At 34.2% G+C, this 24,584-nt stretch overlaps 1 protein-coding gene across 5 annotated transcripts in view; it reads left to right on the forward strand.

Moving 5' to 3' along the window:
* Positions 1–24,584, forward strand: part of Art4 (arginine methyltransferase 4) — a 161,456-nt gene that overhangs the window by 43,925 nt on the left and 92,947 nt on the right. For all 5 annotated transcript variants that reach the window (XM_069837206.1, XM_069837204.1, XM_069837205.1 and 2 more), the window contains exons 2-9: positions 6,146–6,274; positions 6,509–6,612; positions 8,545–8,760; positions 11,895–12,072; positions 13,216–13,306; positions 15,416–15,588; positions 18,967–19,189; positions 22,742–22,929. In XM_069837206.1, the coding sequence (XP_069693307.1) occupies positions 6,146–6,274; positions 6,509–6,612; positions 8,545–8,760; positions 11,895–12,072; positions 13,216–13,306; positions 15,416–15,588; positions 18,967–19,189; positions 22,742–22,929 (1,302 nt within the window). The remainder of the gene's footprint in view (positions 1–6,145; positions 6,275–6,508; positions 6,613–8,544; positions 8,761–11,894; positions 12,073–13,215; positions 13,307–15,415; positions 15,589–18,966; positions 19,190–22,741; positions 22,930–24,584) is intronic.

Consider the following 24,584-nt stretch of genomic DNA (forward strand, 5'->3'; position numbering starts at 1 on the left):
TCTCTCTCCCCCCCCCAAATGCCTACCCACTTCACTTGTGTGATTCGGGTTCCGCATATTGCAAATAGATGGCAGGACTGTGACCCATTTTTTCAAGTTGCACACCACTTCGGCGGACCACGCTATGCATGATGTGTGTCTGTGGGGAGTTATGCCGTGTACTAGGGTGAGAATTGGGCTCTGTTTTCATTCTGTGAAGGTTTTGAATGAACATTGGTCTGACACAAGTCGATAGCGAAATTGCTTAACTTAGTTTAATAATAATAATAATAATAATAATAATAATAATAATAATAATAATACGTTATAGTGATCGTAAGTATGCATGCTGGTATGTTTTTTTACTGCGTAAGAGGGCAAACTTGTTCCTACAGCGTTGACGCTCCCATTTATATAAATTGTATAATTGATAAAAATATTATCGCTCTTCCTTTCATTGACGGCATTGTCTACGAACACAGTGACTGTTCCCAGGTTACTGAAATACGGACATGCTACGTTGGAAGACACCTTTGCCTATCGCGACTCAGATTATCCCTAGAATAACGGTGTTACGTTTATCGTTTGTTATTGTATTTGTGTTGAACCATTAACTTGTTTAGTGGCATGCACACAATACTCTGTGACATGTCGTGAAGGTTACCTATTGCAGATAAGAGTCTTTGTTCCTCTTTTTATTCTGTAATATTGTTCAGAGAAACGTGAAGATTTGAATAACTCGTAGGCGTGTTAATAGTCCATTGTATTCTACCTGTAGTGCGCAGTATTAAGATTGACCTAGTTATGCAAAGCCATAAAGAAAAATATTGTTGAAAGGCAGTTCTACACGACAAATATGCACTCCTTCAAATAGTTCTTTCTCATCTTGATGCAAATGTTCGACTTGATATTTAAAGTGAATGGATTCACTATTGTCTACCACTGTGGAATAACAGCATGTCTGACCACGGAATGAGTGGACCAGGCTTTAAAACCTGGTTGAGAAAAGTTACCTGGTTAGACTTTTACCGATTTTTCCTCAACCCGTTAAGAGCAAATTCTGGGTATATTCGGGGCTTGACCCCGGACTTATTTAACTGGCATTATCACCTTCATTTCACTCAGACGCTAGATAACCATCGCAGCTGATAAAATGTCGTAAAATAAACCAATTAAAAATTCACTTTTGTTTACACATGTACATTAAAATAGCACTAGACGTCGGCTTAGCTCAGTCATCTGAAGTGCTTGCCTGCCGATCCGGAGTTGCTCTTGGGCACCAACCGTAAAACGAATGTCAGGTAATCTGTGGCGAATCCTCGGCATCATCTCGCTAAATACCATTTCGCTATCACCAATTCCACCGACGCTAAATAACCCAGCTATTGATACAACGTCGTGAAGTAACCAAGCAAAAAAAAAAAAACACACTAATTTAGTGACAAAGTAATCGAATATTTGTATTTTAAAGGTACTTACTCATCATTACGTGTGAAGAAAAGCTGCTTTTTCTGAAGCACGTCGTTCATTTCGATGATTGAAAGAAATAACTTGTAGCGCAATGTGATATTTAGTGGATCCCGATGTTAAGTCCATGTAAACTACATATGTGAACGACAATATGTAAGTGACCATAAGGGTTTAATTTATAACCTATAAAAATTAGTTAGGTACCTACTGTACAGTAAGTTCCATGGCTGAAACTGCTACACATATTTTAGTAGGCCTATCATCTCTAGAGTTGTCAGATTTTGAAAGTCAGAAAGGACACAAATACTATTTTAGTCAGTTTCTGACACGTTTCCAAAGAGATTTTATTTTTGAATTTTTTTTTTTCAATGTGATATACATATTCCATGAACTCGAAATATCTTTATTTGTTATTTTTCCTTCAATTACGGGTATTGATCAGCATCATTCACCCAAGCGTTTCCATTCATTTAGGAGTAACGTGTCGAAGCTACAGTTCTTTTTGCCACCACTTTAGCATTGCCGAATGTGCACCATGGGAGGCGAACTACATTTCACCACATGGTGATTAATGGAGCAATAGTGGAATGCCGGTAGGAAAAATAGAAGTATTCTGCAAAAACCTACCGTTTTTCCAATACAAATACCACTTGGATAGTAACGGGATTATTGGCATGGGAATACGCTATGAAGCATTTATTTTTAAAATTATATCCTACTATCTACATAAGCTTCAGTTGGTTCTATTTACGTACCATTATTAAAAATGTCTGTGTTATAATAGTGTAGATTAGAATAAGCAAAATTATTTCATTTAGTACTCTATTGTTTGGCGACTGTGTAGCTCAAAATAGGATAACTGGGTACATACTAGAAAGTGCCGGGTTCATCACCTAATTAATTTAAATCAAATCTAGGCTTCGCCAAGCTTCGTTTCTGAATGATCCTTTTTCTGTGAACAATATTAAATGTCGTATCCTTTAATAAATAACCTTGCATGCCTCCAAATGCTATGATCTGACGCAGTTATTACTGTATTATTTTCTTATATTTACCATATCCAATCACTCATACTGACTGGACTAAAACCCTCTCATAATACATACCGTTATTTTGTTCACGGTATTCTATCACGTGACATTAGAATATACCGTATAAAGAAATTGTTATTGCAAAACCTCTCTATCATCATACTGCATTTGGATTCACAGCCACGGTTAGCTACTTAACTGCTCGCAGTCGACTGGTTAGTAAATTATTATGGCTAGCATGGTTTAACTGTAACCGAGCATGGTGCCACAGAAAAACAACATAATGCGTGGTTAACTAATACTAAATATTATTTTAACATCCCTAACCGAGATTGATGCACTCGGCCATTAGTGTAGAAAAAAATCTGTCAGGTTTGTACGACGTGCTTCAGTTTGTGTTATCAGGTCCTGTTAACAATGACTTACCCAAAGTTTATTTGCTAACCTGGGGAATGTTTGGAATACCAATCGCAATCGTTCAGACATTGAATGAATGGTAGACATTCAGTGTAAAGTCAACTTTTCTCAGTGCTGTTCAGTTTTTTACGACTATTTGCTCCCCAACTCGAAAAAAAGAAAAAGTCAAATTTATGCAAACCCGGATATGTTTTTTTTCCCGTTTTTTGCATTAAGGGTAATAGAATTGAAAGAAATTTCAATTGTGCATAATTATTATGGTTACCACCGTTCTAATTTCCGATTCCCGGGTATTACTGTCTGGATTGAAATGAAGTCAAAAGTTAGGATTTAGCAAAGAGCTCAGCTTTCTTTGACATTATAAACTAGAATGCTAAGGTTGATTAATTTTACGGAATTCGAATTTTCCACATGTCATACCATAATTAAGAATGTGTAATATTCTCTTCCTCTTAGTAAGTAAAACCGGTCTCTTATCTAATAAAACACAAAAATTACATACACACCTGTACGTAAGTAGAACTTTCATGCTTGTGATGAAAATTGATGCAGGCCTGCATCAGTCACATCACTGTATTTAAAAGCACAAAACTTTAAAAAGACAGTTACACTTCTGTTCTTTGTTTTCAAGGCTATTTTCTTTTTTTCATGAATTTAGCTTGGATATTTTATTTTTGTAACAGTAAATTTCCACTTCAGAATTTTTTTTATATATTTTTTATTTTTGACACTAATAAACGAATTTTTTTCCTCTCCAAAGCATGAATATCTGTGTCGCAAGACATTTCCAACCGATGCTGACAGCATGCATACGAAAGTTTATGTGATGTACTAACATGATCTCAGTATTGAAATAATATTTAGAAAATTCACTTATTGTTACACTTCAAGCAAGAGGAATTCTTTCTTTTGGCATCTGCATACAGAAAGAGTCTTTTATTTTCATAACGTCGGCCCTTATGCATGCCCAACAGAAATGCACTCTCAATGGGAAGCTTTGTCTAAAAAATCTAGCATTTTGAAAACAAAATTTGCAAATAAATCAGGTGAAACTTCGACTTTCTCATATTCGTTTCTTTCAAGTTAAAGTTGTAGTGTTTTCCTGTTGAAAAGCCAATGGACGCAGGTTAGATTCCTGGGGTATTTGTCTCTCTCTCTCTCTCATTGATTTGAATGTATCTCCCTTGTCTTTGTTTACCTCTTTTTATCTAGAATAGTAGCCTTGCCACTATGTTCAACACATGACCTGAGAATTCCGCTATTTCTGAAAGTATAGTATTGGTGCAGGATTCTCACAAGAGCGAGAGCAGAAGGGGCGAAAGATCTAATCCTCGAATATAGAAGATCCTTCGTAACACATTAACATTTACTCCATACAGAGCAAATCTCGATAAAATTGCTGCAAAAATACTTCAGCACGTCTATCCATAGAGAAAATGGAAAAAAAAAAAAAAACGTCAACACAGAAGAAAGAAGAAGAAACTACAGGAAACTAAACCACGAACTAGGAAGAGAAACTGATAAGGCGAAGGAAGATTGGGTGAAAGAGGAATGTAAAGAAATAGAGGATCTAGAGCAGGCCTGCACAAGGCTTGCACTCTCCGAGCCGGCTCACAGCTCATGAGCGGAATGCAGATATTAGCTGCGCTCTGTATAAGGGTGGACTGGAAGAAGGGGTGGATCTCGTACAAAATGTACACAAAAGGAAGTACTATTACGAGTGCTTATGAAATGAATTCCCGTTCAGTGTTTGCAAAACTATCTTGGACTATTATTAATTAATAAAGAAATATATATTTTACAGAAATCTATAGCTACTTAAATGTACAATATCATTTTGTTATATTTTTATTTATCAGTACATAAAACGAGGTTTTATGCTGTTGGCAGCTGAAAGGAACAGTAGCCTGCTGATAGTAATGAAACATCAGTTATAGATGTTCGATGTCTGCCTTTATTAAAGTTGATTATAGAAAACAGTTGCTCACAAAAATATAAATGTTGAGTCAAACATTGCAATCATTTTCACAGCCAGCCTGTGTAGTCGTGGATATTATTGCTAATGTTTAGTCTTGTAAAACTCAACCAGGCTAGTAGTATTATTCAAACGATCTTTAGCCCTTAGGTCACATTGAAGATCAATAAGTTCGAGCTGTAAATCATTAAATGTTAAGTGTTATGTTCCGTCTTTTAGATTCCTCCATATTGTACTGTAGCAGTAGGTAAGCAACCCGAAACAGTTACTGAGAATAGGCCTACACACTGCACTCCACTAGATAACTGAGTGGTCGTTTCCCTCTCCTCTATCCCTAGCAAGTCTATGTCATTGTGACGTATCTTTCCGTTTCGGTAAGCGGTAAACTCGGCCCTCCCGCTCCGAAGGATCGCGTGCGCTCGTTGAGCACTGTTTGTGCAGGCCTGATCTAGAGTGAAAAGGAAGATATGATTCAGTGTACCGCGAAGTAAAATATTTGGACATCACAAATAAGAACAGGAAATCCATGTGGTAGACAGAAGACGAAATCGGAAATGAAATAATAAACAAACTAGGAATACTGAACACATGGACGAATATGTATAAGAGTTATATGAGACAGGGAATTGTCCCTATGAGTTAGCTATAGAAGACGAAGCAACTGTACCAGAAGACGAAAAAAGATTTTCTATTTTAAGGAAAGAAGTATAACTAGCGACTAGGAAATGAAGAATGGGAAAGCAACAGGTAGTAGTAAAGTCCTTTCACTCCTCCGGGAAGTATAGGGCCCTTGTGAAAACACGCCATCTTATTCTATTTTTAGCCATAGCTTTGACCTCATTCCAATGCCATCCAAGTTGTTCTGCTTCTCTTCTAACGATGTTACTAAGATGACTCTAGGCCTACCAACTTTGCCCCATGTGGATTCCATTCGAAAGCTGTCCTAGCGATATTACCCTCTTCTCTCCGCAACACATGCCCAATCCAACTCCACAGAATTTTTTACGTGCTGTTAATTTACGAATATAACAACTTAATTCCTTTCTTAAAGAAAAGAATTTGAGGATTCTTATTGACCCTTGGCTGGAAATCAATCCATGAACCTTGTACAAGTATGGGGACTACCCAAAGCAGTTGGCAGCTACCTTGGTAGCAAATATTTGATAAAATTAAATTAATAACCATGCAATGATGGATTTTTTTACTGATTACTTGTAAGCAAATTGTGATTTGTCCTCGTAACTTGACTTGCTAATTTTTGTTGTCATTTTAGATGGAAGTGATGATGACCTAACAGAGTTCCCAGTTTACAGAACTACAGAATGTGCTCGTGTTGGATCACAGATTTATGTTATCACCGTAGACACTGAAACATTATTTTTGAAATTCAAGGATGAAACAGGTATGCTTTGTCATTTGTTGACGTGTAGATTGTTAACAAAGAAATCTATGTTTTGTTCATATTTGTTCATTTTAACATAATTTGTCTATGGGTGTAAGTTGTCACAATGTATTACAGAATCGAACCTCAGCAACCTCACCTGTTAGATTGCTAATCTTAATACATCGTTCAGTTTAGAGAAGAGAGAATGTGATTTCAGAACATTATTCATTTGTGTTTCACGTTGCCTTTCAGATGCAAGAAATTTTCATATAGCTGTGGCAAAAGTAAAATCAGGGAAGGGTGCATCAGCGTTCACTGAGCGGACAGATGACTCATCAGCAATGCAGTACTTCCAGGTAAGGGGGTCTGTTATGTTTCAATTTTCGTTTGGTTTTATGTAATTTTTTTAATGTTCCTTAACCTGTATTGATCTTAGTAACATCTACACAAAGTCAACCTTTGTGGCTACACCATAGAAGAGTTCCTCTCTATCATTTCACAAGTTCACAGGATACATGCCACCACATGGATTTAAATTTAACAATTATAAAAAAAAAAATGCGTACAGAAATTAAAATTTATATTCTTGTGTCTGTAAGTTATTTTTGGTCGTGATACGTAATTGAGAAATAATTACGTCACCCACACGCACGCGCACACAAATTTTATTGAGACATATTGGAATTAATATTTTATATATTTGGTATATACAAACTGGTTCCTATAAAATTGGGTGGGCATGGAAGTTCAGATATAACAAATTACTTTCACTTTGAACAAGAAACACAATTTTTATAAACTCACAAAGTAACACAGTCGTCTTCAAATGTCAGTGTTCAAGGTTTCGTGGATGTAAATAATTAATTTTGCAGAAATTTGCTATTAGTAGGTATATTTAATATAGTATATATTTAATTTAGTATATTTAATATAACAAATAATGCTTTAAAAAATCTGGGTTTTATTATTAGAAATTCAAAAACTTTATAGAACACTTCGACTTTGACACTCCCTTTTAATTGTCATGTTCGCGCTAAATTGGAATATGTCTCTGTAATTTGGTCACCCACTTGCAAATCACATAGTAATCAAATTGAAAAAAATTCAAAAACGATTCTCTAGATATCTGTATTTTAGAAGATATCATTGTTCAGCCATCCATAACAAAATTTCGTACAATCTACTTGCTGAATTTAATTTAATGTCTCTTTACAGTTGTAGATTACTTGCTGAGCAACTTTTATTATATAAAATATTCAACGGTCTACTGGATAGTAGCGAAATATTATCACAAATCCAGATTAACGCTAGAACATCACATTTAAGAAATCGTCAATTGTTATATTAAAAAAAACCAAACACTTCATCACATAAAAATTCACCAGTGCTAAAAATGTGTTCAAATTTCAATGAAATATGTAAAACATGGGATCTAGATTTCTGCATTTCTTACATGGAATATAAACATTTTCTTATTAATATACTGAAGGTAGTTGATTTTATATAACATTGCTATTTGTTACTCTGTAATTTGCCAATTATAGCTACATTTTACATTTTTGGCTATGATATCTATATTTAACTATTTTTCATTTATTTTATTTTGTATTTTTCACTTATATCTATATCTGTGTCTTTTATTTAGGTAGTATCTATGTGTCTGTTCTTTTTTTTTCCTTTTCTCATTTTCCATTTTAATTTGTATTTACACTTGTATCTGTTTCATCTCTTTTTTCGTGTTATATGCAATTCTATGTTTTTTTTTAATGAATATCTGTACTGTCTATTGGAATTGGGGCTTTGCCCTGTTATAGGCATAAATAAATAAATAAATAAATAAATAAAAGAAAGAAATAAATATTGTAAATAGCTATTAGAAGGTATATTGTAATCACTTCTATTAGTGATTTGCTACTTATGAGAATCAATATTACAAATAAGTAATAATTTTGATTTATAACGAGATTACCTACCTGTCTAATAACGAACAGGATTGTGGAAGCAAATGCCTAATGTTGCTTCTTTGTATTATAAGAGTGGTAGGAGCAGTTGTAAAGTAATAATAATCTATTTCCTTGTGATTATGAAGCATGGTGTATTCAGCTATCTTATTAATCACAGTAGGCCTAATGAGATGTTTTGTTGTTCATTTATAAATGTGGTTTCTAAACTACTGTATCGTTCTCTCCATTTATAACCAGCCAGCATTATTATATTATGTTCTCTATGTTTGATAAAGTGATGTTACAAAAACACGCAAATTATAAGTAACTTCATTTTTTTTACAGTTCTATGGGTATTTGTCACAACAACAGAATATGATGCAAGACTATATTCGCACTAGTACATACCAAAGGGCTATTTTAGCAAATTTAGCAGATTTTAAAGACAAAGTTGTCCTTGATGTGGGTGCAGGGTCAGGGATATTGTCCTTCTTTGCCATTCAAGCGGGTGCACGCAAAGTCTATGCAGTTGAAGCTAGCACAATGGCACAACATGCAGAGGTAAGTGATAATGCATGGACACTGGATTATAAAAAATATAGGAGCAATAATCATCATTTTTCCTTTGGAATTTTATATTTAAATACAATGATTGAAAGGAAAGTAGTGGTAACATCAGTGTGATATTACATTGTGTCTAGTTAGTATTTTCCACTCTGACAACTGATACTATACCCGAGAGAGTCATTAGATATTGTCAGCAGAGTCACTTTTATTATGTATGTGCTCAGTTCGAGAATTTTCTCAGCACTATAATGCAAGACGAGTGGAAGAAAGGTGGAGATGTATGGACAGTAGAACCCTGATTAACCATCACCCTATTAACAGCTCAGTGGATTATCCGACTCTTTATCACCTTTATTCTGCAGAAAAAGTATGAAATATGCCCTGCTGTGCATTATGTTGATTTTTTTTTTTAGAGAGGGTTATTACAAGCCTTTACCATTACACAATATGTAATAGAAATTCTGCTGCTGCCAGCAACATAAATGGTTATTTGTGGAAGGGATGTTTGTCCCAGCTTGTGAAATAGTCACTACTTTCAGCAATTTGGGAAAGTAGAAACTATAACTCATTTTGCATCAGAATACGAGATTAACGTTACAACTGTGCTTCATTTATTAAATAACAAGGATAATGTTATATGCACATAATATTTTACTTCATTGTGTTTATTGATTATAACCAGCATAATATTGTATAGTGTACTATGTAGTATGAAGAGTGAGTGGTTGCAGTATGGCAGGAGTTTTAGATTACGAAACTGTAAATATTATGCACTTAATTTATGAATTTTTTATGGTACGGATTATCCGATGTTTTCAATTAACTGTTCAGTCCATCCCCTTCATTACCACAGATAATAGAATTTCTACTTTTTGTGTTATGTCTTCGAGAATAGTTACTTTTTTTTTTTTTTTTTTTTTTTTTTTTTTTTTTTTTTTTTTTTGCATAAACGAAAATTGACGTCTAATTTTCTGAGTTTATAGGTCTACATGTCTTCGCAATAAGCACATAAAAAGGCCAACATCATTTTTGTTTTATTCAACTACATATGATTCACAGTCCTGGAGTAGGTATACTTTATTTTGATAACTCAATTTTAACACGAAATTTCCTTTCATTGTGTTATTCCACTTTTCACTGTCATTGACCTAACTACTATTATAGTATATGAATTGAGTAACTGCTTATAGTAGAATATATGTTCTCCCTTACTCTCATTTACATACTTTCTTAAAAAGGTAATTCAAAATGCAATATATTATATGTGACGGTAGCATTAAAAGGATGTTCTTTTTTCTCTCGAAACATCTATTCATGTTTAAACATTGGAGAGAAGAATGAGTTTCAATGCATGATGACTATGACTACTTGAGAGGTGACTCCTTCTTTGTGAGCTGCTACATCATCATTTAGATGTTTTGACCTTGCATTGAACCAACACTAGACTCTCATACAGCTGGCCTCCCTACATATGTTCAGCATGATGAAGGCCACTGTGGAGACGTCACAAGTACAAACAAGGGGTAAATATCCAGTTCCATGGAATAGAGATAACTCTTCGCCCACAATAGGTTCGAACCACGGACCACTTGGTTGGGAAGTGCACATGCTGTCCACTGATCCATTACGGCAAACACAGGGATGATCAAGATGATATAGATTCATTCATAAAATATTTAAAATCACTTATTATTGATAACACGTTCGGTGAATACACCATGATGATGGTTGCTTTCCTTATAGTTATCATGCATTGCCTCCATGGTTTTCAGTTCGCATTTATGTTGTTAATAAAATTTGCGTGAAGTTGAACTTGTAAAACGTATTTTTTTATTGTTGAAGTGTTCGACTCTTCTGGTTTGTAATATATAAAACAGTACATGGACTTAGGAAATAGTGCACTCTACTGAATGACATAAAGACTCCTGCTGCATCAGTGGAGCTGTATCCTCTAGATGCAGAAATTTAAAATGAAGAAATAAGAATAATTTTTTAATTTTCTTAAGTGATATTCCATTTTCAGCATTTGTAAGAAAAGATTAATATTTGTCTCCATCATTCACAGCTTATAAGTCATACTATACACTTTATATTGTATCAGAGGATTTCTTATGAGTGTATCAAAAACTTCATTGCCATATTTCAAATCTGAGTCTAGTATGAAATTTATGCATTTTTGTCAGATTTTAATTGATTATATTTTTGCTTCTACAAAGAGAGTGAATATTTTTAAGTAATTGATTAACTACCGGACTTACTAGTGTTAATTATGTAAGTTGTGCGGCTTACAGCTGTTTCGGTTCTTCATCACACCATCCTCAGAGCCTACTAGATCTCGGCGTCATCTCGAACTTCTCTGCCTGTTATGTGGGTGCGTTTGATTGTTGAAAGGTGTTGAAAAGTGGAGTCAAATAGTGTGTGTGTACTGAAATTGATCTGTGTGTTAAGAATTTGATCGGGGTGTGTTTTAGTGTGTTTGTATATTTCGTATTGTTCTAGTGTGTTGAGTTTTTGGTTCTTGGGTTATATGTGTAGGATTTCCATGTCCGCATTTATACAAACACACCCCGATCAAATTCTCAACACACAGATCAATTTCAGTACACACACACTATTTGACTCCACTTTTCAACACCTTTCAACAATCAAACACATCCACATAACAGGCAGAGAAGTTCGAGATGACGCCGAGATCTAGTAGGCTCGAGGATGGTGTGATGAAGCACCGAAACAGCTGTAAACCGCACAGACTTACATAATTAACACAAGTAAGTCTGCTAGTTAATCAATTACTTATATTCAAGTGTTAAAAGTAGTGTACGCAAGATTCAGAATGGAATATTTTTACGTAAAAATATTAGTATTCCATAGATAATATAAGACAATGAATTGAAAATGAAGGATAAAGAAACTCTGACTTCGTCTAATGTAAAATGGCAACAGAAAATAGGAAGATTAGTGTGGGTTCTTCATTGATTATGTTAACTCAGTATAGTCTAAGTTATATATATATATATATATATATATATATATATATATATATATATATATATATATATATATATAATTATTATTATTATTATTATTATTATTATTATTATTATTATTATGTACTCTTGTTTTTGCAGACGTTGGTTAATGCAAATAACCTAAAAGGAAAAATAATAGTTATTGCTGGAAAAATAGAAGAAATAACGTTACCAGAATCAGTTGACGTAATTATTTCAGAACCAATGGGTTACATGTTGTACAATGAAAGAATGCTTGAAACCTACCTCCATGCCAAGAAGTGGCTTTTACCAAGTGGTAAGTATTTCAGTAATCAGGTATGTCATGTTTTAATTAATGTTTATTATGAATATGATGTGTATAGCATTACTGTTTTGCACATGAAATGTGAGAGGTCTTTCATTCAAGGTCCTCATGGGGGTGAGAGCTGGATATTTCTGTGAATTAATAAATTAATAAATTAATAAAGAACTTGTTTGCCAGTTTATGAATTCGAGCACATGACACGTAACTCCTAAATTTAATTAGGGATTGTTGCAATTGTGAGGCCTTCCCACAAAAGCAAGAAGTAAACAATTTGTTTTACCATTCCATCTTATTTTTATTTCAATTCTCATTATATAAAACTTACTAAAATAAAAATTGTTTCAATTTTAGTATGTGTAACTTTTGAATGCATACTTTTTCATTGAGCAGCAACTGTTTTTCATGTAGACATACTGATGTGGTCTTGTTCCCGATGTGTTGGGATTTTGCTTCAATTTTCACTGTTGTAAATAGTTACAGTTTCATAATTAATGAAGTATTGTGAACACTTACAGAAATAAAATGGGATTGTAAACACAGATTATGTCGCACTCTTCTATGGATATTCCATTCTGCCATTAAGTCCAAAAATTTAGAATAAATGCATGTTGTCTATGTCTAAGTATTTTTTGCATTCAAACTGTTTATATTTGAAGAATGTCGTTGACTAAAGCTGAAAGATGACAATGAACGTGTGAAAGAAAGCATATTTTGTAATACCACCAAAGTAGTAAGTTTCATTTACACAATTTTGTTGAGTTACATTTTTCTTATTTATCCAAAGTATGCACAAAAAGAGATTTTAAATAAAAAATCTTAGTTCTGCATCTGTGTCTCTTTTTTTTTTTTCTTTCTTTTTTTCTTCTCTGCGCATTTATGCGTCATATGCATATGAGAATAGTTTTATCTCTGAGACATTGGCCCACATAACTTGAATGAAGTTTGATTGATTTGTTTTGCTTTCATTGCTAGGAATAATGTCAATGTTATTTTATATTTGATGTAATGTAAAGCTTCATTAATTAAGAGTCAGTTGAAAAATGATACACACTTAAATAACATTCCTTGTGAGAGGTGTATAAACATCTGTTTTTACAGAGTGTAGTAATAATGCCGTATGTGTTTCTGTATCAGGTCGAATGTTTCCCACAAGAGGTGATCTTCACATAGCACCATTCACAGATGACAGTTTATACATGGAACAGTTCAACAAAGCAAATTTCTGGTAAGTACTTAATTGTTGAAAAGTCACACAAAAAAGATAAGAAGTGTTGGTATATTTGAGAGATACTGCTATAATATACGTATAATGAGATATTATGTAAACTTTAAACTGTGTATAATAATAATAATAATAATAATAATAATAATAATAATAATAATAATAATAATAATAATACCGAACTACTACAATAATATCATAACGAACTGTTACAAATTAAAATTCCACAAGGGGTGGAAGACATACGTGATGAAAAATAAAATTAGTAGTATATTAATTCTTTTCTTTTCCTTGAAACATTAATTTACATGATTGAGTAATTATGCGAACATGATATAATTTCGATGAAACAACCGAGGTAGTTAGGGAAGCATATTAATAATTGCAATAATTCAGTGGCTGCTTTGATAGTCAAACTTAACATAGGTGTGATATCATGATGGTACCAATATAAAAAATGAAGTAAATTTTACAGTTTTTTGTCATTTTTTCCCGTATGATCAGAATTTTGCATCCTTTTGTCCTCTAAATTCTCAATATTTGGGACGATTTTTTAAAAACATTCTATAATCTGATACAGCACATAAAGTTGTTATATCTGATAACTGTCTTCTGTGGTGAGATTTGATTATTTCCATAGTTGAAAATAACTTCTCGCATACACTGTAAGTAAACCCTAACATACAGTACAAGTTATGCTGGTGGCATGCTTACGTTATTGTGTACATAGGTTCTGTTGGTGCTTTATACAGTACAGTGCCCAGCGACGACATCATGATTGAGATTAAGGCTTATGATTTCGTTTCTATACATCCCAGAATACCATTTGTTATTACATACAATACTGCGATAATTTGACATGGGTATTAGTTTATCTAAAGAAAACCTGACATTTCCTACAACATCCTCAACACAGGTTAATATAAATATATATTTACACACACCGTAAGTAATGTCACTAATTTCAGGGGATAATTCCTTGAGATATTTCAAACAAAAAAGTTTAATACAATTTTGCTCGTTTTTGCCTCCTTTCCAGGGTAAAAATTGTTTTATATGAAACATTTCGTAGTGTGTTTTGGGAAAACCCTGGATTTAATTCCGAATATACTCGGTCATTTTAAGAGAGCAGTGTATTAGTGTAATAAATGATTGAAAGAATTTTAGTTTTGTCCTTTAAATATGCAGAAATTTGATCTGCACAAATGTAACATTTAAAAATTCCTTTTCCGCAGTTTCTATTTAGTTGTTTATTGAAGAAGTGGTACCTTGTATTTCAGACACAATCTATCAATGTTTCAAGGAAGAAAAAGTATAATTCCGATACCATATAATATGTTGGAAATATTTTTTGATGAAAATTTACGAAAAAAATTAACGACGATTTTTAAATGTAAGCAAATGCAAAACCATTAATTCCCGAACATTACATAAATTCGCGTTGTACCACTTTACCTCTCAATGGCTCATATATTGTTGATGTTATGAAACCTCCTATGTGACAGTACACAACATAATTTTTCAGGAGGAAGAAAAAAATTAATTAAAAATCAATGTGCCTACATAAGAATACGAAGTAATTCGGTAGAAAACATTGGTGAATATGGTGGACATAAATGACATCTTCGAGGATCAGTGTAGGCCTATTGATCTGTAATTCATTTTTTCTTCCTCCTTAAAAATTATTTTCTGTGCTGTCACATAGGGTGTTTCAGAACATCAACGACAATATATATGTTTGTTCCTTGTTTCACTTTCATATTGATAAGAGATATCATTTGATAATATAATGATAATAGCGAATTTATTAATAATACCAGTACATACTTAATATGAAAAAATTATCATTAAAATTTTCAGTGAATGTTTGCTTACTTTGAAGTCGTGATGAAAGCTTACATGTTGCCATATACAATACTGCCAAATTTTAGGATGAAGATGAGTTGAATTTTGAGAAAGAGAGAGGTGTATGTGTGTGTGTTTGTGTATTCTAGAAATAAAAACTTAAGAGATGAATCTCGAGTCACTGAAAGAATTGCATCTTAATATGGAAGAAAATATTACGTTTCATATTATTTGAATTTGTGTATTGAAATATTTGGTTTAATGCAGGTACCAGCAATGCTTTCATGGTGTGGACCTTAGTAGTTTACGTCAAGCTGCCATGAAGGAATACTTCCGTCAACCAATTGTCGATACATTTGACATGAGAGTATGCATGTCAAAATCCGTAAGACATGTTGTCGATTTCCAGGACGCAGATGAAACAGATCTCCATCGAATTGGTAAAGAGCTTACTGTTATTTTGTACTCTGCAATATCTTACTAATTGATGCTAGTTTGGAAAACTTAATGTACTCTATATATCTGCAGTGCTCGGGAAAAGTGACATAAGTCAGTTTCCACAAACCTTTTTTGATAATTTATTGACAACTTACACTGGTTTATGTCGATTTGATTTTTTTCTGTATGAATTATTGTAATGGGAGGAATACTTATGTATTTTTTTCCAAGCAAGAAGATGTTCCGTAAGTTGTCAATAAATTATCAAAAAAGGTTTGTGGAAACTGACTTGTGTCACTTTTCCCAAGCACTGCAGACATAATAGATTTTGAAGTAGAAAACGTCCACCTTTAGCCAATTTAACCTGCTAATAAGTGATTTAATGGGACATAATTCTCATATTAAAAGACGAAGAACTTAAATTTTAATTGTGTGAAATTTGAAAGCTCGTACTTGCACTTAAGCACTTTCTTCTTTTACCAAACTCTTTAGAATTGCTCATAGTTTTGATGGATAGTAATCGCAAAAATAATTTTTGTAACTGATAATCCCCATATACAGAATAACAAGATATTGGTGGGTGGCAGGTAGTGATGATAAGTAGGGAATTTTATGTCCAAAAAATTGAAATATATTAATTTTTTGTGCCAAAAATACGAAAATATTTATTACAATGAAAAAATATTTTGTTTAAATATGGCAAAAAATAGCCTGGTTTGAGAAAGTGATACTAATTACTCACCAATCACACTTGAGTATTAGTTGCTAGTAGTAGTCCGAGAATTACAGTGAACAACAAATTTTTCACCACAAATGCATGCTGATTTTATATCTGAGCAACGACTTATAATGTGATGTTAAATGTATAGATTATCAATATGTAATAATAATAAGGTATAATGAATGTTAAATCTATTATGTAGTCATATGTATTCTAAATGCATTATTAGATAAACTTCAAATCATAATATTTCTTCATTTTATGTTCATTTCATTCTTAATATGAATAACAAAAATGGGGATTTCCAATTGAATGGTTAAAATAATTTTTTTATGCCATGCACAACGAATAAGAATATTTTCTTGGCAATCAAGAGTTTCACAAAGTGCATCTCCAACTGTCTGCAAACAATATTGCACAGGTGTGTTAAACCTTGGTAGTCTGTGGGACAAATATCCTGTAGCAAACCACGCATATCTATTCAAATTCTTAAATGTAGGAGAAGAAGACTGGAAATGAATGCATCCCTGCGTTTTCAGAATATTGTGTTGATGAAACACTTGGAAATCGATTTTTTTGTCAGCACACAATTTCTCCGACAGCTGTAGATGTAAAGCATTCCACTGACAGAAAAACTCTCTATCAAGGGGCTGAATCTTTCCCATGGTTCCAGGGGGGAATTTTAAAAAATTCTATCGTGTGCCGTAGTGGAAGGGATCCCATAGTGCTTGTATCATTGTATGTAGAATACGAATCTACTATCAAAAGGGAATTCGTGCCCATGAAAGGGAAGAAAGCTTCCTGATGCCATGATTTCAATTCGTCCTTTCCCATTTTTCTCTATCATGACGCTTTCATGATTAAGTTGTCAGCTTTGAACATTGTTTTTGTAACATTGCACCCAAAAGTTCCATTAGGTTCTTCTATTACTACAAACAGTTTAGGAAAAAGGGAAACTTTCCATTTATAGTGGGCATTTCTTCCCACTTTCATTCAGCCAGAATGTTATCACTCTCTGTTCATCTTCCATATTTATATCCCTGTGTTCCCTCCTCTTTTCTGGACTAGGTTCATAGCTGGAAGTAGACATGTATACTGGGGAGCTAGATGGTGGAATGCCTTCCTGCCTGTCATGGTCTTCACCTACAATGTTAATAATGCTACGTAGTACAATATTATTAAATTCAAAAATAGGTGTCAGGATTTATTATACTTCACATAGGCCTATACGTTTATTTAACTTACCTGTCTCAGTGTCACTGTCATCCATGTCCTCTTCTGTTTCTGTGTCGCTGTTTGTGTCATCAACAGTATCAAGTGATATTGTACAGACCGTTCGCCTACGGGTGGGGCCAGGAAAGCGGCATGTACTGATACGCCGCTTTGTGCGCGCAGTTGTTGAAACACGCTCGACAATCAAGGACGTCAAGGTCGACAAGTTATCAGTTGTGAGCCAGATGTTGCAGTATTTAACACGTATAGTGCAGTTTCTTGACACAGTTGCTTAAATATTCAACGTGTGTGTAGAATTTGTTAACAGTGCAAAACGCAAAATTCACGCTTGAACAGAGAGTTTTTATGTATGATGCATATGTGAAAACAGAGTCGTGTAGAGAGGTGCGTAGGCAATTTGAAGTGAAATATCTGGGTGCTCCAATTCAGGGTAGAGAAACTGTTAGACGTCTTGTTAACAAATGAAGGACAACAGGGTCGATAAATGCTACAATTCCTAAGCGAAAACAAAGAGTATTGACAAAAGAAAAAATTGATGAAATCAGTGCATCATTTACACGCTTACCTAATAAATCTCTAAGACGTGTTTCACAGGAAGTTAGTGTTTCAAAAACATCAGTCTTTACTGCTGCTAAACTTTTAAAATTAAAACCCTTCAGAGTATAGTATAGAAAGCGAAAGCTTATGAATACACGATTGCTGCAAGCGACACCGCAGGCAGGCCGCTTTCCTGGCCCCACCCATAGGCGAACACTCTGTAGTTTCAACTGCAGTACTGGAAGATGTATAATATTTTCACTCATTTGACAGTCGTGCAGGGAGAAAATAACTGTTTTCTTAACATTTTCCTCATGAAAAAATTTCATAGCAAGTTGAAGAAAATTTCATTTTTTAACGATATTGAAGACAATAAAACATGCATCATCTACATCAATATGCGACAGTGTGGAATCTTATATTGGCTGAAATAAATTCCTGTATGCAAGCTTTTGCGTGCAGGGTATCTGATATGATAAGCTAGCTGCAATATCATCTAGATAGAAGGGAGGGAGCGCTTCAAACTCTCGTAAAGCCAACTGTACAAGTACAGCCATTGGGCTACTCGAGCAATTTTCACTATTTACACACCTTCTTTTGAGGACCTTGCAGTTCACATAATAAACCAGTTTTTAGGTGTTCGCTATTTCATTCCAGTGTCTTCCATTATATGAAAATGGACTAAAATCCACAACATTTCAGGATTTTTAAGGTTCCCTTGTGAGTGAAATCTGTTTCCTAGTGATTGCTTTTATATCGTGTCCATTCATTGTCAAAGATATAAAAAAATTAACGCCTTTTAGTTCGAGTTAAACATCGTAGTTAGTTATATTTTTTGTCTACTTATTGTAATGTAATAGCTTTCCCAACCAGTTACTTTTTTTTACAGAAGTGCCATTGGAGTTTCATTTACTAGAATCTGGCACAGTGCATGGTCTGGCCTTTTGGTTTGATGTTGCATTTGTTGGATCAGTGCAAACAATATGGCTGTCAACAGCACCAACAGAACCTCTCACTCACTGGTACCAAGTACGATGCCTGTTAGAAACTCCAATATTTGTGAAAGCGGGTCAGCTACTGACTGGCAGAGTACTGCTAATTGCCAACCAAAGGTAGGTGGTCCAAACGAAACATAGCCAAAACTATCTCCAGAAATATGGAACTTCTTACTAGTTCCCTCAACGAGTCATGTGCAGTCAAATTTTTCTTGGAAAAATTTCTTATTTCTTTTAAGAATATTTTTAATTTTCGGAAGCTAAAGTTTCCAACAATACGTTATTTCATCAAGTGCAGTATTTATATTTACAGGTTTAATTTTTAGAGTATATAAATTCTTCATAAATAAATTCAGATTCATTACATATTCAGTTCTCCATCAGAAGTTGTATTTATTATATAAAAAAGTAAAGAAAAATTATGTATACGTATACTTGAAAAATGTACATATATCACCAAGTGAAAGGATTGACTTACAAGTCATTCTTGAAGTCTGAATTTCATAAATGACGACAGTCCAGAGATATGTTGTATTTGGATATATATTCGAAATTCCACCTACTTGATGCATATTTACACTAAAGATTTCCAGACATTGTGGCGAATATTTCATTTGGTACATTGCACGAGATCACATCAGCTATATCAGACGTTAGTTGAGGGATTGTGTAGCCTATCAATTGACATATATTTGTAAGACTGAAAATTTTAACTGGCTGTAGCATGGAAGAGATTCCTTTCAAAATAAACAGTAGAATCTCTAAATGCTAAAATCTCAGTATGGAGATGCTGCAGTAATGTGGTGTTGAAGCAAATGTATTGGATTGACTTGCACTTATGACAATACTTCCTTCACACGTGTGGCTGTTAATTGAGTTAATGCTTTCCGTTACAAGATGGTACATTATTATACTGACAGAAGAATCAGGTGTAACATTTGATTACCTTTTTTGCTCCAAAATATATTACTACTGAATAGATGTTTCTTTGTTAACCCTTAAGCAGGTGCGCAGTGTGTTGTCAACACCCCAGTCACATATACGGAGCTGTTAACTACATATTGAGTAAGCCTGTACTTCTGAAACTTTCAGTACCTTTCTTAGAATTGGTAAGGTAACAATAACTGTAAACATGTTTGAAATCGGAATTTGCTTACTCGACATAATAACGGTTTAAGTGGTGTTTGGTGACTGCAACACTCCACACTCCTATTGTAAATAGTGACAGTGACTATATTGACTGTACCTACTTGTCTAGCAAATAATGACAATGTATGTTAAGTAGTGACTATGTGCATAGAGAAATCAAGAAAATGGTCTAGAAAGGAAGATAAAAAGTAAATTATGATTAGGAGTGAATAGACGTTCGAATATTACATGTGAATCAATATTGAAATATTACTATTACTGTACATTAATTATAAAATTATGATAGGTGTTGGAGTATTTCATATAATTGTATAAATAAAAAGGAGTGATATTTAAATTGTTCACTAAAAAAAAATAGCCCATAAGAACCCATTGTATTTGGGGTGTCAGCAACAACTCGCGTGACTTTTAGGCATGATTGCTTAAAGGTTAATAAAGAATTTAATGTCAAGTGAAAAGACAGATTGAGATATAGTAGCACGCTATTGTTGTTTGCGCATGTGGGCGCAAGTGTATTTTTGTATTTTTTAATATACTCTTAAGGCTGGTTCACAATAAACCGGGAACCAGAACCAGAATGAAAACGAGAAGCAGAGGACGTGAATATGAAAATTTTTGATTCAAAATAAACCTAGAACGCAGACGACTATGCATCGATATGCATGTCAATAACGATATGTAAAGTCGATATTACGCATTCTGATGTTATTTGTGTGTAATTGACCATTGACATTCTCTCATGAGTACAAGGCAGTCAACATAAACACAGGTTAACCAACTTCGAAATTTCAACTGAAATATTTCATTATGTACGGTACTATAAATATGCCCATGCATCTTTATTATCACAACCTATTTTAAGTCTACCATAACGTAAAATAATTAGAGAAGAAACATTTGTAATAGAACAAAAATGAACACAACAGTAGTTACTGAATTGAAGTATGAATATGTAGTGTGTAATACAACCAATACAGTAATAAAATATGATTCACTTACGATCGGTGTTCAAAGATGCAGCTATTGAAAGCCACGTATTCTCCTTCATTTTCTCATCTTTATACGAGGCACGCCGCTTATCGTAAACGTGAGGATTTTCCTCAACACTCAATATTAGAATCTCATCAAATAAAACTTGCTCCATGATGCACAGCACAGAACAAAATAATGCATAGGTTATGTCACGGTCTTCTTTCTACAAAATTTACGACGACAAAATAGCTTTTAGATGGCAATAGAATGAATCTAGTGGGCTGTGATCGGAAATGTGAGCGCCAAAGTTGAAACTTGGCCAGCTCTCCGTTCCCGATCCCGGGCTCCGGCAAGCTTTTCGTTAATTGTGAATGCTCGCATTTAAATGTATACATTTTAACAATTTTACCATTTTCGTTTTCGTTTCGATTCTCGTTTCCAGTTTATTGTGAACCAGCCTTTACTATAATGAACACACACGTACGTGAGTATAACAAGAAAGTTAATGCATGATACGGAACTCAGTGTTCATTTGAAAGGAAGCTGAGTGATTAAGAAAACCATTCTGGTAAACCAAAGGATAGTCTATATATATTATTTTAATGTACCGAAGTACATATGGTATTTCCATGCAGATATTCTGCGTCATCATACGATGAAAGAGTAATGGAATGGAGAAAAATTCTCTCCGGCGCCGGGATTTGAACCCAGGTTTTCAGCTCTACGTGCTGATGCTTTATCCACTAAGCCACACCGGATACCCACCCCGGCGTCGGACAGAATCGTCTCAGATTAAGTTCCAACTCCCGGCGCCGGAGAGAATTTTTCTCTGTTCCATTACTCTTTCATCGTATGATGATGCAGAATATCTGCATCGAAATATCATATGTACTTCGGTACATTAAAATAATATATATATGATATGCGAAAGACGGCACTTATTCCGTCGGATCCTGGCCAAATAGTCACTCATAACGGGTGCACCTCAGCACATGTGTGGACTTCAGTCCTACATTCATAGACATCTATGACGTAGTGCAGAGGGCGGCCACTAGAGGGAACCCAAGAGTTGGAACTTAATCTGAGACGATTCTGTCCGACGCCGGGGTGGGTATCTGGTGTGGCTTAGTGGATAAAGCATCAGCACGTAGAGCTGAAAACCCGGGTTCAAATCCCGGTGCCGGAGAGAATTTTTCTCCATTCCATTACTCTTTCATCGTACAAAGGATAGTCTCCAATATTCTAAGATAGAACCTACAACTTACCAGTTACAAGAAGTTTGAGACGTAATTATTTCATTTCTGTATCTTGCAGTCTCTCCAACTTTACAGTTCGTATTTGAGAATTATGTTTCCTTGAACAGAAGAAAATCTTTATGATAATGTCACCATTTATTGATGCTCATATCCTTCACCATTATAAATGCCTATGTGCATGCTTTCAGATTCACACAGAAAAATAAGACAGCCGTAATATGAATGAAGTAGACGCTCGTTTTGTTTTCAGCAGTGAAACACTTGTTGGAACATACAATTTGGATAATTTCAGGCAAAGCTATGACGTTACAATAGAGCTGTGTGTGGAAGGAACTGGAACACGCTCAGCCAATACACTGGATCTCAAGAACCCTTACTTCCGGTACACTGGACAGGCTGCCCAACCACCACCAGGTGTGAACCACACTTCACCAAGTGAAACCTACTGGGGTCAACTGGACGCACAAGGGGCACGCCAGGGTGAGTGTGATGATCTCACTGTATATTATTCAGGAAATTATTCGTGACTTACACTGTCCTACAGATACAGTATTATAACATTGGACTAAAAAAATGTGTTCATTTGACCATATGAATAGACTCGGTTCCTTGCTCATAATGGAACATGATACACGAATGTATCTTTTAATGAACTTTGTTTGAAATATACATTTAAATAAACGTGAGCTGATATCGATAATTTTATAATAATTTTTACAATTTGGAATTGTGACTTTCATGAAAATAATTCAATTTTATTCATGTCTCGTGTAATGAAGTGTGTAGCACTTGATCAACAACGCATTGTAGATGGTGATGGAAGTAGATATTTCCGGAATCTATCTTTGTGTTATAGGACTCATTGTATAGACATTGTTTCTCAAGATTATTAAAGATATATTTTGGAAATTTTTCTTCATTCAAGAAATTCATGATGTTTTCTTGTCATTATTGGTGTCAGGAATTGAATTTTTATATGCGCACACATGCACACACATACACACAGCAGTTCTTGAACTCATACTCAGGCCGTTGTAGTACATGACAGTTATTTACTTTGGTAACACTTCCATGAAAAAAAAATAAATGCTTTGCAGTAGCCTTATGAGCCAATCAGAAAGTGCTGCTGTCAGTTGCTGCTGCTGCCGCTGCTTTCTTGAGCACTGTTGTGTTGTTTGTTTGCTGTATGCTGTTATTATAATGTGCATAATTTGTGTGTTAGTGTTATAAATAGAGCCCGCATTTTCATGCACTATCAAATCTTAAAATATGCATGCATTCATGCATTATCATATGACAAACTATGCACAATGAAGCGAAAAAACAGTAAAAATATCCACTATCCAAATTGAGTTCTTATTTACTTACGACTTTTAGAGAATCCGGAGGTTCATTGCCACCTCACATAAGCCCATCATAGGTCCCTATCCTGAGCAAGATTAATCCAGTCTCTATCATCATATCCCACCTCTCACAAATCCATTTTAACTAGTGGGTTGTGCAGCAAATGCTGCTGCAAACTAAGTTCGTTAGATGTTCAAATAAAAATTTTTCAGATTTATTTTCAATGAAGAATACTTGTCTTTTTAATAGTTATTTGCTTCCATAATAATGAAACTACTCCCTCTGAATGGATTTTTTTTTTAGGCCAAATACTTTCTCTTGAACCTATCCAACTTCAGTTTTTGAGTTTCAACGCGAAAACGCAAGTATCAATGTCAGGATGATAGCAGTAGCTATTTCAGGTCATTGTGGATTGTAGGCGAAAGTTAAAAAAATGTCAGGTTTGCTAAGCTTTCGAACAATAGCATTTTCGTATAGCTGCTGCATGTAGAACTTGAAATATAGAGCGTAAAATCATTTTATCCTACTAAGAGATCTTGCTGAAATGATCTGGAGACTACAAAATTTTCTAGGCCTCTTATTTTATCAGTAAGTAATACCTTTTGATCTTTCCTTAGGAACTGTAATTTTTGCGCTCTCTCGAGCCAGTACTGAAGACAATGACACATATCAATATCTACACTACACCGCCATTTAGTATATGAAAAAGACCCAACCCCACTGGGCTAATAAGTGTAAAAATATTTGATTTTTAATAACAATATTATTATCTTACTTAAGTTTTGTAGTTA

This window comes from Periplaneta americana, chromosome 10 (assembly GCF_040183065.1).
Source record: "Periplaneta americana isolate PAMFEO1 chromosome 10, P.americana_PAMFEO1_priV1, whole genome shotgun sequence".
NCBI lineage: Eukaryota > Metazoa > Arthropoda > Insecta > Blattodea > Blattidae > Periplaneta > Periplaneta americana.